Below are 19,451 nucleotides of genomic sequence, written 5' to 3'. Positions count from 1 at the left end.
GCCTCTGTGATACAAGCCTGCACTCTGTACATCTGGCCTTTTAAAAGTAAAAATCACACCTAAGCAAGTATATGAAACTGTTCTTACAGAATTCTGTCTTCTGTGACTAATGCTTTGTTAATAATATTTTTTTCTTTTTTTGTGTGTGTGTGCAGCTCATCTGATTTTGAATGTTTCTAAAAAACACATGGGCAGGTTTTACTAAATGCTTATTGTACTCCTAGCTGGGACCTGACAGCTGAGCGTTTTGTGTTATAACATTATCTTGGTTTTAACGTAAAAATGAACCTCAACTTGACCCAATTTATCAGTTTGAGTCTGAACCACTTTTGTGCACATTCAATCCTTATCTTCCTGGTTTTGGTGGAGTGCAAATATGTCTTATCAAAATAATGCACAAATTGTTATTACAAGTGTTCATGAACAGGAAATAAAATACTTTACAGGGATTAAAACTCTTAGCACCTCTAAGTTACTATTACTTAAGTTGATCCTTTAGCTGTAATACTAACTTCATACTATTTAGCCTCATCGGTAGAACAGTGATTGATATTTCAAATTTTCCTTCAGGCATGTGAAAAGATGTGGTTTTGATACATATCTAAGTCTTGTTAGTGTTGGCCAGCCAGAAACAAGAAAGTCTACAGTCTTAAAAAACACACACAAAAGTTTTGGTATAACATGATGTTAATGTTTGTGATCTAAATTGTAGCATGAACTGAAGAACCCAACCAATTTAAGCTAGTCATTGGGATCAAGTGTGCAGTTGTACATAACACTTTGCTCTGAAGACAAATGAATGAACTGAAATACTCTTCTGGCTTCAAGAATATTGAAATCTACTATACCTCACAAATTCTGAATTTTTGTTGGGTTTTTTTGAGTTATTAGCAGAGGTGAATTTGGTCTTGTACAGTAAAAAAAACTATAGACTTCTGAGACAATTAGCTCTACAGCTCTGTGTAGCTATGTAAAATGTTGCCATGAATTCAAGTATTTGCTCCAGGTTTGAAAATTCAACATGTCTTAAGTGCAGCACTTATTTAATTAGTTTTTTATCATAATTCTAGCAAAATGGTTCCGATAAGGTTATTCTAAAAATCATTTTAGGAAGCAGTATTAAAAATACCAAATCATTCAGTGTAAAATTAGGGACCTCCCCTATTTTTTTCCCATCATTTCTCTTTTTCATGGATATTGGTGTTTCATAACTTGTGTGGAGAAAGTATTTTGCAAAAACAGAACTTGTTGACCAAGCATTTTGCCAGCAATTTCCTCTTTTTTTCTGCATCCTCACACAGGAGGTGATTCTTTCAGGGAAGTACTTGGAAGACAGGGTTCTGATTTTGTTATTGTTTGAGTCACTGGGTCTCCTTGTATGTATGGTGGAGTGTAAATGTTTATAAATCGTGAATATAATACCCTGAAGATATGTTCAGTGCACAGTAAATTATTTTTATTTAAACTAACTGTCAGCTTCACCAGCTCAGCTTTGGCTAGAATCTTTCTTATTTTCATGTCATGAGTAATAATAACTGAAGTGTTATTTAGATAATAGTTCTGCTTCTCATTACTACATAACAGAAAACCTACTGTAGAAAGCTTGTATTTACCAGGTTTTTATTATTACTATGTTCAGTTAGAGAAGGCGGCAGCTGAGACTTAGAATACACTCTGTACCCGTGGAGAGCCCTGTTGTCCTCAGTAGGTCACAGCAGAAATCCACTTGTACACAATACGATGCAGGGATGTGGTCCTATACAGGATTTTTTAAAAACTATGATTACCTTCTTATCAAGTGTGGTGAAGGCCTATTCCTTCTCTCAGCAGCATCAAACGGATTAAGGACAGGGGCTTAGTATTATATATGGGATTCCTTCAAGGAACCAATGGACAACTGGAAACTAATTCCTTCTTGATTTTAACTTGAATTACCTGTGCTTGTGATGGTTTTTATTAGATGTACTGAGAACACCATTGTGTCCACAGTTCTTCACAGTACTTCATTTTAGTTTTGCCTTTCTTCTTACAAAGAAAAATCCAAATCTTTTTTTCTTTCCCTGCTGTCTCGTAGTAAAGGACTTGACTCACATGCACACTTGCAGATGTGTAGGTGTATTTTGTATGTATTTGACTTTCAAAATATTGTTCTGTTTTTCTGCTGGGTAACTGCAGAGAATTCATTGAGTAACTGGGCCCTCTATCTCAGGGTACTATCTGCAATTTTGATGAAAAATTAAATGAACCTCTCTAAGGAATGGCACAAATATATGCATTCTGCCTCAAAATGATGAAACCACTGGAGGAGGGTTAGCTGGGTATGGTTTATGTGATGCAGGTAGGCTTTAGCATTAGAATTCTTTCGTTAAGCCACAGGCCCCAAATACTTGTATTTATTGGGCTCTTTTTAACTTTCTATGTCATAGAACCAAGAACTGAAAGTCATTAAAAAACTATATGTCTAACTTAAAAACACAAGCAAATGATTAGAAGCTGTGGGCATCTGATGCAACACAATTGAGCTGAGGGGACTTAATGAGTTACTGATTAGAGCTTAATTTCTGTAGCTCATTTTTAGCCTGCACCAGTCATGATATAAACCACGGTTGCTTAATTCTCTTTCACTGTGATTTAAGCTAATATTCTCTTCTCCTTTGGAGTGGACTGAGGGCCTGTAACCATGACTGAGCTGGTGAGTCCATCAGTTGAGTGTGGTCCTGCCCCGGACCCCAGCGTACTGGGTGCCTCTGTACTGTCCGAGGGTCCTGGCTGGCGGGGGCTGTACATAGCTGCTTGTGTGTATGTGCCTGTGTGCACTTTAATTTATATCAATGCAAAGTTTTGATTCTGTATCATTGTGAAGAAGTCGTGGTTGAGTTTCTTCTCAAGGAGCTTTCCGAGGAAAGGCACTTTGTCATTTTCCATTTTGGAGTTTGTGTTATAAATCATCTTTTGACTGGTTTCTCCTTTGTGGTTCCTGTCTGAAATTTTAGTCCAATCATATACTTTAAGAATCATCTCAAAATGGTTTTCTTTATCCTCCGGAAATTCAATTCTTAGATCCCCCAAGGTCAGTAACACTGTTAACCTATTAACAACCAGCCTCTGACAAGAATCTGGAAATAGTTTGAGCTATTCCAACTTGACACTATACAGGCTGGTTTTGTTTTGTATTTATATTTAAAACAGTTAGCAGAAGTCTGGAAAAAAAATAATGCATTAGTAAAAATGGTTCTGCAATTACCCTTAACTCTTCTATAATTTTATCAGTGCTTACATAAGATAATCTGTCTATGATATTTTATTTATTTGGAAGCCTAAGAAGACAATGTGGTGGATGTTTATTTTCTAACATTAGGAAATGACTCTCCATAACCCTAAATTTTGGGTTCACTGCATTATTAAAATGGAGCTGAATTAACACATTTTTTTCTTTTGTTACCATAGTGTACTTTTTCATCCAAAGCATCCATTTTTCCTCTTTCCTGTTCTCATTTTAAACTCTGTTCCCAGAAGAAGAAGAGAGAAAATGGACAATTCTTTATCTATTCCTAGACTTTAAAGATTAATATTTCCTTGTCAGTCCTTTGCTTTCTCTCTGTAATGTCCTTGAAACATCATTAAGCATCTGAAGCTGGTGGATATAATTTGGAGAAAGAAGTGCAGTTTTTTAACCAAAAATTTTAAGTTTTTTAATTAAAGGGAAAAAAAATATCAAAATCAGGTCTATATTTTCTCTTGATATGTAAGGAAATCCCTTCTGATTCTGGCATCTGTGGAAGAGGAGGAAGCTACATAATACTGTTTTTAATAGATATGGTCTGTACTTTGTCCTACTTTTCATTTTTCCCCTTTTAGAAACAGAGACCCAATGAGATTTTTTTTAAGTAACTGCATGTAGAAAGTCCATATTATTTTTCTGTTTGTTTGTCGGTTGTTTTTATTTTCTCTCCACCTTCATCTCTTCAGGAAGTGGGAATAAAGATCTCGTTCTGTCCTATATTTCCCATTTGATAAGTCTGCAATGCATGTTGCTGCAGTCTTCTGATCTTCTAAGGAACAGCAGCTGCATTTCCGGAGCATTTTATCTCTGCACAGTCTACCAGAATGCTGCCATTTCACATATCCAGCAGGCCCCACACACAGCTGACTTCTTGGAGTGACAGAAGAAAGTCTAATAGCAAGTCTGCCTATGGCAGATGTGAGGTAGATACACAGGGACAGAGGTTGTGCAGACTTGTCTCCTTGTTCTGCACAGCCGACGTTTACCCACTGCCTTGCATGCCATGCTTTCTGGTAGGTCCCCCCACCGGAAATGTCAACATGGCCACAAAATCTGAGGCAGTGGTTGCTTGATACTGAAGAAATTGCTAGTCATCAAAAAAAAAAAAAAAAAAAAAAAAAAGTACATTGGCATGTAGGAAGTGAAGATCCACACAGAATATCCATTTATTTAGCACAGCCCCATAAACAAGTTTTGGTGGAACTGCTGCGTCTTTCACCAAAAAAAAAAAACCCAAACACCAAAACAAAACATGCCTGATGCATGATAGTGCAGTTTTAACTTAAAGTTGCAGCAGGAATATTAGGTTTTCTACTTTTTTGTATAATTAGCTACCATCCTGCAATTTTCCTCTATAATTGGCATACTTAACTGTATGATTTCCTACTGGTTGAATGATTTGCATCATCCCATGTATTTTTTTGCTTGCTGAATCCCTACTATTACTATACTAGAAGCTTGTACCGTCTAGACTTTTTGCTACTGCTTTGTTATTCTCATTTACTCTTTCTTTAGCTGATGAAAATAAGAGCTCTGTGCTGAGAGTGAGCATTTTCCCATTGTTACCTGTTTAACAGCACTAAGGTGTAGCAGGTCTTTTGCTGATACCCCTAATAGACTTCACACAGACATTCGTAACTCTGCTTTATGCCACATGTTGGTCTTTTTTATATAACTGACTACGTCAGTAGTCAAGGAAATATTTGTTAATGATAAACTTAGAAACACAGGCAGTCTGAGATTTCATGAAGTTCCAAATACTGCTTGGCCTTCCTTTTCTTTATCACATTGTCACCATTAGAATATTATGTCTTGGGATTCTGGAAACTCTTCTCTGATGTTGCTTTGCTAGGGAGAGTGGTAGGGTAGCACAAATCAGCTCATTAAGATCTTGGATGATGTAGGACAAGAATCTCTTTCTGTCAATAAATCTGTAAAATAAAATGGTAGGTAAAATACCAAGACTGGGTTTAAGTGGGATGCATTGTGTGAAAGGAATCTTTGTTGTAGAGAGGAATTCAGTGGTTGACATGAAACCCTGAACTTTCAAATTCAAAATGATATGGCTGATAAACTTCCCCAGGATTATTTTGACAATCCCTATCTTAAAGTTCAACATATTCCAATAAGTACTATATAATTAACACTCTTTACATTTGCAACGCTGGTGTAAGTGTAGGCTGTCTTTTTAATGGCAAGTTTTCTTACTAAATTTCAAAAAGAAAATGTTGGTGTGGCGGTGGACTACGGCATGAAAATTGAAAACTCTCCCATAGCTACATCATGCAAGAACAGTGGTGAACAGTAGTTAATTATTCATTTAGTACTTCATCATAAAAGGTGTTAATTTTTGAATGAAAGGAGTGTGTGGCAGATACACCTAATTCAGTTAATCCACAGCATAATATAAACTGAGTAAATAGTCACCTGTCATTTAATGAAACTTTATGAAGTAACAGACTGCTTTTTCTTTCTTTCTTTTGTGTGTGTGATGTTGGCATTGTTGTTGTCATTATTATTATTATTATCATTTTTTTTAATTTTTATTATTAAAATTTTCATGAAACTCACCTGTTCACCATTCCAGTTAGTGAAATTGTTGGAATGGTGTCACAGAAAATCCCTACCCTTTCTGTCTAAATTAACTTCACCATTACATTGCATTCTAATATTCACATCAATATTATTTTTGTCAAAATATGCCATTCTGCCTATGGATTGGGGTGCAGTGCTGTATTCTGACATAATCCGAACACCAGTTAAGAGACACCTACTATTTCTGAAATTCTGAATTTATTTCTACTGATACTGTTAGAAATGCAGTTTTTCTGCTGATTTATCTGCTTGGAATGGTATTGCTTGAAAACTGTCATCGACAGCCCAAGATTGTCCCCTAATTCTCTTTCTAAAATTAAGTATCTAGAGTCTTGGGTAACAGCTTATACTTCAGCTGATGTTTGTGACAGTGGAAGGAGGTAAACTAGAGTCATTATGAGTAGAACCAGGTCAAAAAGTCATTTGGTTACAGGTAAAAGCCCACTGACAGGATAGCTGGGGATAGAGGGAAGAGAAAAAATCAAAAGGTAGGGAAATAATGGAAGTGAAGAGACAGGACTAGGCTGAAGGATGGTGTTTCTGAGTGGAAGCAAAGTAGCTGAGATGCCATAAGCATGCCACTTATTTTCAGCATAGATACCCTAGAACATTATAGCATTTGCTGGTGTATATAACAAAATGATTTGTGTTTCTCCTCCTGCAAACACACCATCCTAGTGAACAGTTTAGTATCTCGGTAGAATTGCCCACATGAATATTTCAGCTAACTGAATATAACTCTGTAAACTGTCAGTGAGAAATGCAGCTTTCATTAAAACAAGAAGATGAAACATTGCAAACTTATTTCATTTTACTGCTGACAGAAGTATCTTTTTAACTCAGGGCAATTATCTTGGTTATGGGAAGGGGAAATGCCCTAATAGATGTTTTCTGGTCTGTTCTAATCTCTTTATGCTTTTTCTTTTTAATCATAGGTTTCTGTACTCGAGAGGCAGATATTTGACTTCCTTGGTTATCAGTGGGCACCCATCCTGGCAAATTTTATACACATTATTATAGTCATACTTGGCTTATTTGGGACTATCCAGTACAGACCTCGTTACATAACAGGAGTGAGTATTTAATTTTATTTACTTATTTTGATGTATGTGTAAAACCAAACAACAACAAAAAAGCATTCCAAACTCTATTGCTTATAAATCAAATAGAAATCTTATCTTCGTTTAACTTTTTTCTGCAATATTTTACATTTACTTATTATACTTTTGAGACACCTGCAATAATTAAGTGGTAACAACCTACAAAAGTTGAAGTCAATATGATCACAAACTACTTGACAATATGAACTTTCAAGAAGTGAAGTCAGTTTAAAGAATTACAGCATCCTTAGAATTACAGGGATTTAGAACTAGAATAAATGCTAGCCATAACTTTCCTAGATGCACTGGACCTCCCCAACAGATCTATGATTTGTTATAGTTACTTGTTATTGTTATGAACCATTGTTGCTGGAGTGCCTATCTGTTATGTATATCCCTCCTAGAAATTATAGTCAAAGTTGAAAATGAAGTATGAGAATACGGTAAGAAATGCAGGTTTGTTGGTAACGGACTGAGAGCTCCAGAAAAAAAGTAAGGATTTGGACCTTTATATTTTTAATCAATTTCTTTTCCTTAGTCAGCTACCCCTCATACACAGACTCACATACAGTATTGCTGTACTCTCTGGTACAATACAGTATTAATGAAATCCTCATTTCATACTCTGGGTTTGGTTTTTTCCCCATTTGTAGGTCCATAAAGGCAGAATAACAAATCTGAAAGTCATCATTCAGAACACCTTTTGTTAGAAAGAGTTTTGCATAACAATATTTCTATCAAAATTGACTGCCAATTCAGTTAAAGCTTGTATACTTTTCAGAGACAGACAGCAGTCAAAAAGATTTGCCCGTACACAACCATATTTTCATGGCAAATGAAAATAACTCCACTGAAACTATACCTGCTTTTGCAAAGTCTGTCTCCTCTTATACTGTTCCCTCATATACCAGTAATCACTCAGGAGATAGAAAGGTTTTGCTTGTACGCCTGTGCTACAATCTGTATTTCAGTAGTGTGGTGCTAACAGTAATACATTAACATTTGTGTCTGTGTTTCTATCTCTGTGATTTCCTGTATGCAGAAAATGTGTGTCCACATTTATAATGTCTTTTGCATGCACACAATTTAATATATTCCAACACATATATTATCAACATTGAAAAATATATTGCAAGCCGTAAATATTTAGAGTGTTTCCTTCAAGTCACAACTCTGGGAGTCAATGTGAACTGGAGCTTTCTTCTTCCATTTCTAATTCTTTGACCAGTACAAAATGCTTGAAAATAAACCCCCAAAATTCAAGCAAGTGTCAGTTAAATAAAAAGGGTAAAAAGTTCCATCCCAAGACTATTCCAAGGCATAAAAACGAGCATAAGCATAAAATGCTTCACTGAGCTAAACAAAAAAGCTAGATTTAAATGGCCTTTTCAACAGGAGTACAGAAAATTACCTGCTACAATGATGAGTACATTGTGAATGGGGAGGAATACCAGCCTTATAAATAGGTACCATTCACATAAGTTTCTGGATGATATGGTTTGTGCCACACCATCCTACCAATTTTCACACATATCTTTTCTTAGAGCTCCCCCTCACTGTGTAGCCCATCTGGCTTTGTGAGTTTGCCTCCCTGCATCCTCTCATTGAATTGGATAGAACCAATCTAAGATCAAATTGTTTGTCTTGCTCAGATTTTATAATAGACACCTGTATCTGCCATTTGTCACAGACTGCTTAGAGAAGGAAACAGTGACGAAACTTTCACTTAGTTGGATCAACAGAGGAGTGCTGTGATTTTTTTCATTTCTACTGCTGTTCTCTTTGGAGAGTATCTAAAGTCAGGATAAGGGAAATGGTACTGGTCACTGGAGGGACAGATTAAGGAAGCTGCATCCTTTTATTCAGTTCCACTGGGCCCAGAATAGGCACCTTGTTGAAGCTGGGCAAAACTCAGTGGTGTCGTCTGACAACAGGAGTAAAGTTGAGTTCAAAGGCAAGAAGAAAGACAACAGCCTATAAGCCTGCAAGGGTATAGCTATGAGGTTTTAGGTGAGTGGATGTAAATACTCAGACTTCAATAGATTCTGCAAGGGTCAATCTATCTTGAGTGGACTCTACAGAACCCTTAATCCACAGTCACATTAGTACTTCAAGTATAGCTTGCTTCAGCAAAACTACAATAAATTTCCTTTTTACTGTGCATGCTTCATAAAGGATATCACAAAAATGTTTTCCAGAGGTTGTGAATCATAGGTTAAAGAGAGCAGGGAGGTTTTAAGGTGAGATTTAAAGAAATGATTCAGTGGCTTAGGGAGAAGAGGAGATAAGTTTTAGACAGATGGGACACCACAAGTGAAAGTGTGTCCTTGAACTTGCAAGAGTCACAGGGAAGTTTAGAAGTGGGTGAGGGGAAAAGGTGACTGTGTGGTTTTAGGCCTTGGAAAATAGTTCAAATGACATGGGATGCAGCAGTTGTGGTAGACAAAGAGGACAGGAAATTGAAGTTTAATATCATCAGAGGGGTTAATCTTAATATAGGTTCAGAAAGAACACATTCATTTTTGCATGTAAACCTAAACCATTAACCAATAAATGAGCAATTGGTGCAGGAGATGAAACATCTGTTATGAGGGTGGGAATGAGTGTCTTTTCAAAGATGTCTCTTCAAAAGGTAATAAGTAAGCCATTTTTTTGTAAAAACAGTAGTGATAAATGGACTGCTTAAGAACACTATGCTGAAACAGAGAATAAGAATTTCAGTAGAAACAAAGGTTAGCCAGTGTAATGCCTGAGATATAAATATTGTTTTTAGTAGTGCTATCATAGGATCCATCAATGCAAATGCCTGAGAGGTAATACCAATGCAAATTGTTACGGGTTCTGGAAAGAAGCAATGCTCTTCACCTGGGTAGGGCTATGCCTGGAGGCTCAGTGTCTCCCCATTCCTTCTATAGAGGGATTCCAGCTGTGCTGATATGCTCAGTGCATATTCCTCACTCTGCTATGGATTATTAATCACCTGACTAATCTAGTGACCTACTACAATGGAGTAACTGCATCAGTAGACAAGGGAAAAGCTATGGATATAATCTATCTAGACTTCTGTAAGGCTTTTGATACGGCCCCCCCCAACATTCTGGCCGCTAAATTGAAGAGATATATGGGTTTGACAGATGGACTGTTAGATGGATAAGGAAGTGGCTGGATGGCCACATCCAAAATGTTTTACTCAATGGCTCAATGTCCAAATGGAAACCAGTAAAGAGTGGTGTCCCTCAGGGGTCCATACTGGGACCAATACTATTTAATAACTTCATCAACAACATAGACAGTGGGATTGAGTGCACCCTCAGCAAGTTTGCAGACAATACCAACCTGAGTGGTGCAGCTGATTTGCTGGAGGGAAGGGATGTCACCCAGAGGGACCTTGGCAGCCTTGAGGAGTGGGCCCACGTGAACCTCAGGAAGTTCAATAAGGCCAAGTGCAAGGTCCTGCACGTGGGTCAGGGCAATCCCTGATATCAGTACAGACTGAGAGATGAATGGATTGAGAGCAGCCCTGTGGAGAAGGATTTCGGGGTACTGTTGGATGAAAAATTGGACATGAGCTATCAATGTGCTCTTGCAGCCCAAAAAGCCAACCGTATCCTGGGCTGCATAAAAAGAAGTGTGACCAGCAGGTTGAGGGAGGTGATTCTCTCCCTCTACTCAACTATCCTGAGATCCCACGTGGAGTACTATGTCCAGCTCTGGGGCCCACAGTACGAGAAGGACATGGACCTGTTAGAGCAGGTCCAGAGGAATGCCACAAAAACAGTCAAAGGGATGGAACACCTCCTCTATGAAGAAAGGCTGAGAGAGTTGGGGTTGTTCAGCCTGGAGAAGAGAAGGCTCTGGGGAAACCTTATTGCAGCCTTTCAATATATAAAGGGGACTTAAAAGAAAGATGGAGAAAGACTTTTTACCAGGGCCTGTAGTGGCAGGGCAAGGGACAATAGGTTTAAACTGAAAGAGGGTAGGTTTAGACTGAATGTAAGGAAGAAAATTTTTGCAATGAGGATGGCAAGACACAGGAACAGGTTGCCCAGAGAAGTTGTGGATGCCCCATCCTTGGAAGTATGCAAGGTCAGGTTGGATGGGGCTTTGAGAAACCTGATCTAGTGAAAGATATCCCTGCCCATGGCAGGAGTAGATGATCTTTAAAGGTCCCTTCTGACCAAACTGTTCTGTGATTCTATGATTCTGTGAAAGAAAAAGAGTAAGGAAATGGCACTATATTGTCGAGGTTTAATCCCAGTCGGCAGCTAAGCACCACGCAGCCACTCATTCACTTCCCCCCCCAGCCAGTGGGATGGGGGAGAGAATCGGGAAAAGAAGTAAAACTTGTGGGTTGAGATAAGAATGGTTTAATAGAACAGAAAAGAAGAAACTAATAATGATAATGATAGCACTAATAAAATGACAACAGTAACGATAAAAGGATTGGAGTGTACAAATGATGCGCAGTGCAATTGCTCACCACCTGCCGATTGAAGCCCAGTTAGTCCCTGAGCGGCAATCCCCCCGCCCCCACTCCCCCCAGTTTATATACGAGATGTGATGTCACATGGTATGGAATACCCTATTGGCCACTTTGGGTCAGCTGCCCTGGCGGTGTCCTCTCCCAACTTTTTGTGCCCCTCCAGCTTTCTCGCTGGCTGGGCATGAGAAGCTGAAAAATCCTTGACTTTAGACTAAACATCACTTAGCAACAACTGAAAACGTCAGTGTTATCAACATTCTTCTCATACTGAACTCAAAACATAGCACTGTACCAGCTACTAGGAGGACAATTAACTCCATTCCAGCTGAAACAAGGACATATATGAATTGATGTTTTCTGGTACCTGCATCATGAGAAACCTTTGCAATCTCATTTTACAGTTTTCTTAACATTTCTAGAAGGCAATCTCAGAATATGCAAGAAGGACAAAAAGTCCCATTTGTACTGAATGTCATTCTCTTCTCCAAACAGAGGAATGCACCTGACAGGTGAAGCCCAACTTATGGTTCTCCAGTGCTACAGAGGTAGCACTGTAAAATTAAGTAGTCTGTTTCTTCGCTGCCATGGGAAGAAGATAAAGGAATGTCTAGTGGAGCTTGACAGTGACATAAACAGATAGAGAAAAACTTTGAAGTGAATTATGAAATATAAGAACTTGAGGAAAATCATGTCTGGGAGGTGGATTCCGCTGTAATTTTCACAGTTTATTTGTACCTTCTAGACTTGTTACATTTACTTTCTCTAGAATTAGTTCCAGCAAAGAGAGAATTTTTGTACAATTCTGTAGGTTTTACTGAGCAGTCTTATAGACAAAACAAGAGTGATAAGGAAGTGAAAAAGCATTTGCACTGAAGAATAAATTCTCCTGCGTTAAGCATATAGTGAAGACCCAATACCAATAAGAGAGAAAACTTTTAATCCAGAAGGAATTACATTGTTTCAAACCTGTGATAGTAGGAGATTGTACAAATTGTTTTCTTGTAATGACTTATTCATTGCACAGTCCAAGTGGACTTTGGTTGTGTGTGAAGCAAAATTATGCAGTGGACAATAACGTTACTAACATTTTCCCAGGGATTAATTTATTCTGTTCTAGTATTTCCTCCTCTTAAACATGATAGTAACACCCCCTAATAATAGTAACTTAATAGGCACTCCTACAGACCACAATATGCTAGCAGAAGAGAACAAGGATCTCAGTTTGACACAGAGCAAATTTGCAACCTTTAAGAGCAAAAAGAATCTTGTACAGGATAATACCTGGTCATATTAAGTCTGGGAGAAAAGGATAGATTATTACTGGTACATTACTTAACACGTAATTGCTGATATATATTTAAAAAAGAGAAAGAGGCAATTACCTTATGTCTGAGCTTCTTGCAGCATCCTCAGTCTGCCAAACTATTAGGCCCCAGAGAGTATAAGTGAGTTAATCTATGCCTTTTTAAAGCCTAGACATTGTCAATCGCTTCAGCACCCCTAGTGGGATCTTCTTCATGCCTTATATGACAAGTAGCCCTGAGTCTACCACATCTGGTATTTCAGCTGTATATTGCAATTTGGTATCTTCCATGGTTTTTAAATGTTTAAAGTAGTACATGAAAGTGTGCAGCAGTTCATCTGTCATGTGTACATGCCAGGATACTATCAAACAACATTAACCATGCCATAGAAAACACTAAAGCCAAGAACAGTAGGGAATCTGCAGTTCTAGAGCCATGCTCTCTGAGCTAATTTTTTTAATTTTAAGGACAGACTCCGTATAGTTAATGATTTGGCCAGAATTTTTGGTGAGAAGACATTTCAGGAGACCATTTTGCTAAAACTTGCAAGAGAACCAGTTTTCAGTTCTTTTTCCTGATGAAAGAGTTATTTATATTAAAAGAAAGGATTCCTATGCTTAACGTTTTTTAATAACCGAGTTCTGAGTTTAATTTACCTTATTGACCTAATCCGATTTATTTTCCAGATTCTTGTTTTATTTAAAATAAGAAAGAGTGTGTACTCAAGCTCAATATAGGAATTATTAAAAATATATATTTTACTTCTGCTTTCTTTATAGCTGTTGGGAAAAAAAATAGAGAGAGAGACCCATTTAATAAAGAGGAGAATGAAATGAAATGGAATGGTCATTGTACATTCTGGTCAGCCTGCAAGGCACAAAGTTCTTGAAGTCTATGAAGTCAGACTCCTGCCTGAGACTGCTCTCTATAAAGGGGTTTCTCATGAAGTACTTTGTCTCCATTCTGAGACAAATGATTCATTGCTTCACCTTAATTGTACTTATTGGATGATTTATTGTGTTGCAACTAAAATGTAGACATTTAGTTATAGAAGGAGGTACATAGTCACAAAAAATACTTCTATGCTCTACGCAACTTTTCAGAGCAAATGATAATTTGGGGACATAAGCAATAATCTTCTGCATAATCGTTTTGAGCTAATGCCCAATAATACTGTAAGTACAATTAAGTAAATAAAGACCTTGAACATTTTAGTAGCAGCTTTGTCTGTTGGCTGTCACAGGAGACTGTGAATCAGGATACTGATTCTGTTTCAAAATGTGCCATTGGCAAGATGTTTTGTTTGCTAACATGTCGTTCAAGCACACATAATCATATTCTTCAGTTTGTTCCTTGATTCAGTAGTTTGCCATGGATAATAATGAATGTGAATGTTTATTCTGTAGTTGGTATCTATGCTCTTTCAATGTATTCAGTTACTGAATACAATATTGCTAATACTCAGCCTAGATTTCTGGTAATTTTAATTGTAAATTAAGCAATAAAATAGCTGTATAAATAAATAGATATTATATCTACTTATCTTTCAAAGAAGACCAGCCTCTTAAACTCGCATTTCTAGCACAAATGCGTTTGAAAAAACAGAATTTCTTTTCTGCAAGTATCACTAATACCAGCAACAGAATGATTTTTTTTTTAGGATATTCTGTCACTATATTTACTAAAATCTTTGCTGAATGTCAACCAGAAAGTAAGCTGAACAAGACTGAAGTAAATCCACTTAAAATTGGAAATGGTACTTGTAGGAAACATTTTTCATTATCCATGCTGTTCTTGGTATAAAATTTCCAGGATTTATTGGTTCCAGTCAGGCTGAAAATATCATGACGCAAGTTGATTTGTATTTTAGTACTTACCGGCCAGATCAAAACCAGGAAGTGTGTGACCACAGAGGTTGTATTTCCACGTTAGTAGGAAAATCTGTGTCAGTAAAAACTTAAGTAATGGCTAAAAAGTCAGAGATAATCCAAATGTATATATACCCACTGGAAAAGTTAGAACAAAAAAGAAAGGTGTCCCAATGACAAGCAATAAAAGAGAATGTTGACAGAATAGTAGTTTCCTCAAATAGTAGAATTCCAGAAATTAAGCACTGTATAGTGAGCGTGAACCTTAAACAGGGAGGACAGAATAGCTATTTTATTTGGGAAATGCATGTGTATGAAGTTCTTACACTTGGTAAGGAGTAAGTAGAGGTACTCATCCAGTAGTTTCAAGTCACAGTAATATAAGCACACTACCATTACACTTTCAATCAGAAAGATCAAAAGGATTCAGAAAATACAAACTACACAAGATCAGAGATAACAGCATCCCACAAAGTGTTCGTTATGGAAAGCTCTGTCTACACCCAAATAGAACAAATGCTTAGTCAGGCCAAACTTTAACAAAATAGTTCCTCAGTGCTTACTCATTTTATTCTTGGGGCCGTTGATTCAAAATTAGTCACATAGAAAGTTTGCGTTCAGTTGAAAGTAAATCAGATGAGTTTGTTAAAAAATAATTATATCTGAGTCATCAAATAGCAGTGACTAAAATATTAGTGGTCACTGTGCCTCAGAAAATATCAAGAAATAAACATTTATTACTAAACCTCATCATGGTGAAAAATGGGAAATAAAATCTTGATCATAGTTTAGGATCCCCAGAGACTCCCAAATTAAAAAGGAGACAAAGCAAAGAAGAAACAGCACACTCATATGGCTACTTAGTAAAGATAGTTAACTAAAATTAATGTCACTGTGTAAGTTCATGTCTGATGAAGTAAATTAAAAAAGAAAATTGCTGAAATTATAATACAGCATAGGATTGTATAGAAGTAAGAAAAAGCTTTGAAGAGCAAAGTGCATGACCAAGAGTATGAGGACAAACAAAAAAAAGTACAGAATAAAACCAGAAAACTTAAAAGAGCACTACTAAACCATGAAAATGAGTATTGTAGAACCATTTTTGGGACACTCCGGTAAAGCTCCAAATCACAACATGAATTAAGACTATTACAGTGCTGGAGAATCCACCTCGACCTGAATTAACCCCAAGTTTCATTCATGGTTTCATTTTCCTTATGCCAGATTAATCAATACTAAATGAAGCACTGGCATTTTATGGTATAGTAATTACTGCATAGGGGCACTTTCATGAAATGCTTTCCATGCCATGAAACGAGAATTCTGCTTAGCACTTCCCACGATAAGTATTCAATATCACCAACTTTATTTTCATTACAGAATTTATACTAAATAGTTTGATTAAGGGATGCTTGCTGTTTGTTGAAGATCACGTTCCTAAAAAGATCCTTTGCCCTAGTCAACTTTTCAGTAATCCTCTTTCAGATCTCATCAGTGTTTCCTGAAATATCTCTGTGTTCACAAACACCTGGAGCAAGAGCATGTTATTACAACTTCTCTCTTAAAAATTCTTATAAAAGATTACTGATAACAATTTGGATGTCACAGAAGAGTAGAGTTTGGGATTCTTTTTATAGTCTATCCCTTCACTACTGGATGCTACCTCCATGAGAATGACCTTTGTAAACTTTGCTAACTGGTGCTTTATTGGAGAGTTTTGCTCACTTCTGGTAGATGCTGTGAAAAATCAGTAGGGATGTAAGTAGAAGACTGCCCTTTGGACTTTAAACAACATTTGCTGAAAGGGATTTCAATTCACAGGGAGGTATGCAGTTTAATAGAGTGCTTTTGCTGCTGTTGTGTTAAAAGATTAGATTTTAGTATGTTGTGGATTTAAATGTGCTTTCATTTATATTTAAAAGGACAGGCTCAGCAGTTTACTTTTGAAACTGAATCTAGGCTACTTTATGGTAGAGGTGGGAATGTGAAGGGAGTAGAAGTTAGTGAATAGCTAGCTGGTCAATGTCATAGCTGTAGGGGTTCAACTAATCCAAATTTTGAGTCTAACGCCTTGCATGCATACAGAATTTGAACAAAGAAAAGCTTAAGTATTCCAATGGTCAAAAAGTCATTCTTTCTTTATGCTTATTGCTTAGTTTATTGATGGAATATTAAATATCAGTTAAAACAGATGGCCTGCTTTTGTACCTGATAATCAGTCCAGAAAGCTAGTCTAGGCTTTGATTACACTGGGGTTTTGATTTTGACTTTTAGAAATATTCTGATAACTTGCAAGAGATCTCAACAGATCTCAAATTCTCCAGCCCTTGAGATTCAGCTGGGCCGTGGGCAAATATGTTGGAGAATCACTTCCAGTATAATATTATGCAGAGTGCACCTGTCTTGACAATATGGAAGTAGATGAAAGAAGGTAGCCTACAGTAAATTTCTCCTGCATTTTCTGCCTTTTTTTGGCTCTTGACTTTAAAATTTTCATAGTATTTAGAATAGAGACCACACAAAGTAATTATTTTTTTTTCATAGAAATTGTCTCTGAGTAAAGTTTGACTACTTTCATCTGCTCTCTTCATTGGAACATATTTAGGTGTGAGGCATTGAGGTACAAAAGGATTAATCTAAAGGAAATTTTGAAAAGGAAATTTCTTCTGTGTTCAGAAAACCTGACCCAACTTCTTCTGAAGAAAGTGTAAAATATTCTTTCAAGATTAAAGAGTACCCAGACAGTTAGTCTACCAGCTCTAGGGAAGCACAATGGAAAAAAATAAAAAACAAAAAAACCCCCCAAAACCTGTTGATCAGAGAACTAGTCAAGACATAAAAAAGAAATGATCCCAGCTAAGTCATCCTAAGTCTCTGATTCCTCTAAGTTGTGTATAAGACATTACTTTTTCAATAGTCCCCTACTGTCAGAAAACAGAGTTCTAAAGCAAAAAAGTGTACCAGCCCTCTGGAGTTGCATTGTAGATAACTGAGTGAGAAGCTGTCAGACTCCAAGAGGCCTTTTAAATAGTAAACATTTTGAAAACACTATAAACTCTTCTCATTTATTTAAGCATGAAATCTATTAGGTTCTTAGAGCCACTGAATCTTGAAAACTAATTTGGGATGTTTGCAAGAATATATGGTGAAAGGCACCCTGGACAAGACTCCAGGACAGAGTTTACTTCAACAACAGTTCTGCTTGGAGTTTTGTTTTCTTTTAGATTGAGATGGATTTTCATTAATTTTCAGACTGGTTTGTAAGTTTTCCATTATAACAAATCCTTTTAAAGATACTTAGCTAATAATATTTTTAAAATGATATATATGTTGAGTATTAGAAGATGAAAGATTATAATTTGCATCATTTAATGAAGTACAGCATTGATTTCCAGGAAATTTTATGCAAAACCTGTTCAGTGCATGAAGCTATCTGATAATTTTAATTTAAATCCTTAATTATTAGTTTCATAGCAGGTTTAACTAGTGTAGAATTCAGCTACATTCATCCTTTCCTAATGCTTTTATCCCCTTTCAATGAATTGTATTCACATTTAAAAAGTAGCCATTCAAAATGTCTCTCCCTCATCCATTCTACAGAAAAGGAAGGTGGTTTTCCAGGGAGTCTCCACTGAGGAGTACTGTGTATAACAAATATGGTATTTTCTTTTCATTCAAACCAGAGAGCTCACTAACAGAATCCCTGGAAATGTGCCAAAACATGAAGTTCCTACATTTCATTTTATCTTTCTTTAGAATAGATCCTCTGGTTTGTCACTATAATGACAAGTGGGGTTTATTCTACAGGTTTTTTGTGGGTTTTTTTGTGGTTTTTTTTTAAGAACTAGCAACCCTGTCTGTTAAAATAATGTCTAATTGGCACTTTGTAGTTGGAATACTATAAAAGGCATGGCGAATGAATGACTTAGCTGATGATGTCTTTAACAGATACTCAGAGGAAGAGATTAGAGAGAAAATCCATGGGTTTTGCTACGGCTACCTAAACTGCAGTTGAAAGCATTAAAATTCTCTCAAACACCCAATAGCTCTGGCCAGCTAGAGATAATTAAAAATCAAGCGAGGATAAGGTAACGTTTCCACTGCTCTGAGATGACCTCTGTAGTTCAGTGCCAAATATTTCTCTTTTTCTAGAGTAATCAGATTTCCTTGTATTTCCCACAGTTGCTGCTATACCTGTTACTGTGGATTTCCACACTGTTTATTTAGTATTTTTCTGCCTGGCATATATCAATTACTGCTGACATTCGCTTGTCTAAGAGGTTAGAGCTCTATATTTTTACCTTGTACGTGTTTATACCATGCATTCATGGAGTATCTGTCCACCTCAGAGCTTTTGATGCCTCTGTCCTTGTGTCACACTACTGAAGTAGGGAAGTACTCCCCCCACCGGTTTACAAAGTCGGAACTGAAACACTAAAAGACTGAGATGTTTTCTCAGTGCCAGAGGAAAGGCTGTGACAGATCAACACGTGAATCAATTTTTCTCAAGTTACAAGCCAGTGCTTTATCCACTGCATCATGCAAACATAGAGATGCCCCAAACTTTCTATAAAGTCTAGGAATAAAGATTGGGATCACAGCTACTTAACAGCGTGGAATACTTCTGTAAGAAAAAAAGAATAATAAAGCAGTCTTTGGACAGTATCTTTCTCACCAAGGGAAGAGTCTGCCAATGCCTCAAGCTGTCTTTACGATAACTCTTTTGTCAGACTCAGTGGCTGTTACGATGGTGACTGGGACCCGTAGTTGCACTCCTTCCAGGAAGAGATTAATATATTTTAATTAACAGCTTACACC

At 36.9% G+C, this 19,451-nt stretch overlaps 1 protein-coding gene across 3 annotated transcripts in view; it reads left to right on the top strand.

Annotated features, from left to right (window-relative positions):
* Positions 1 to 19,451, top strand: part of NKAIN2 (sodium/potassium transporting ATPase interacting 2) — a 569,020-nt gene that overhangs the window by 245,720 nt on the left and 303,849 nt on the right. For all 3 annotated transcript variants that reach the window (XR_003921409.1, XM_030000711.1, XM_041120375.1), the window contains exon 2: positions 6,814 to 6,951. Coding sequence is in view for 2 of the 3 variants with exons in the window: in XM_030000711.1 (XP_029856571.1) it covers positions 6,814 to 6,951 (138 nt within the window). In the remaining variant the exon portion in view is untranslated. The remainder of the gene's footprint in view (positions 1 to 6,813; positions 6,952 to 19,451) is intronic.

The sequence above is a fragment of the Aquila chrysaetos genome, chromosome 2 (genome assembly GCF_900496995.4).
Source record: "Aquila chrysaetos chrysaetos chromosome 2, bAquChr1.4, whole genome shotgun sequence".
In the NCBI taxonomy this organism is placed as follows: domain Eukaryota; kingdom Metazoa; phylum Chordata; class Aves; order Accipitriformes; family Accipitridae; genus Aquila; species Aquila chrysaetos.
Note: the sequence above shows the minus strand (reverse complement) of the source record. Positions and strands in the feature narration are given on the sequence as shown.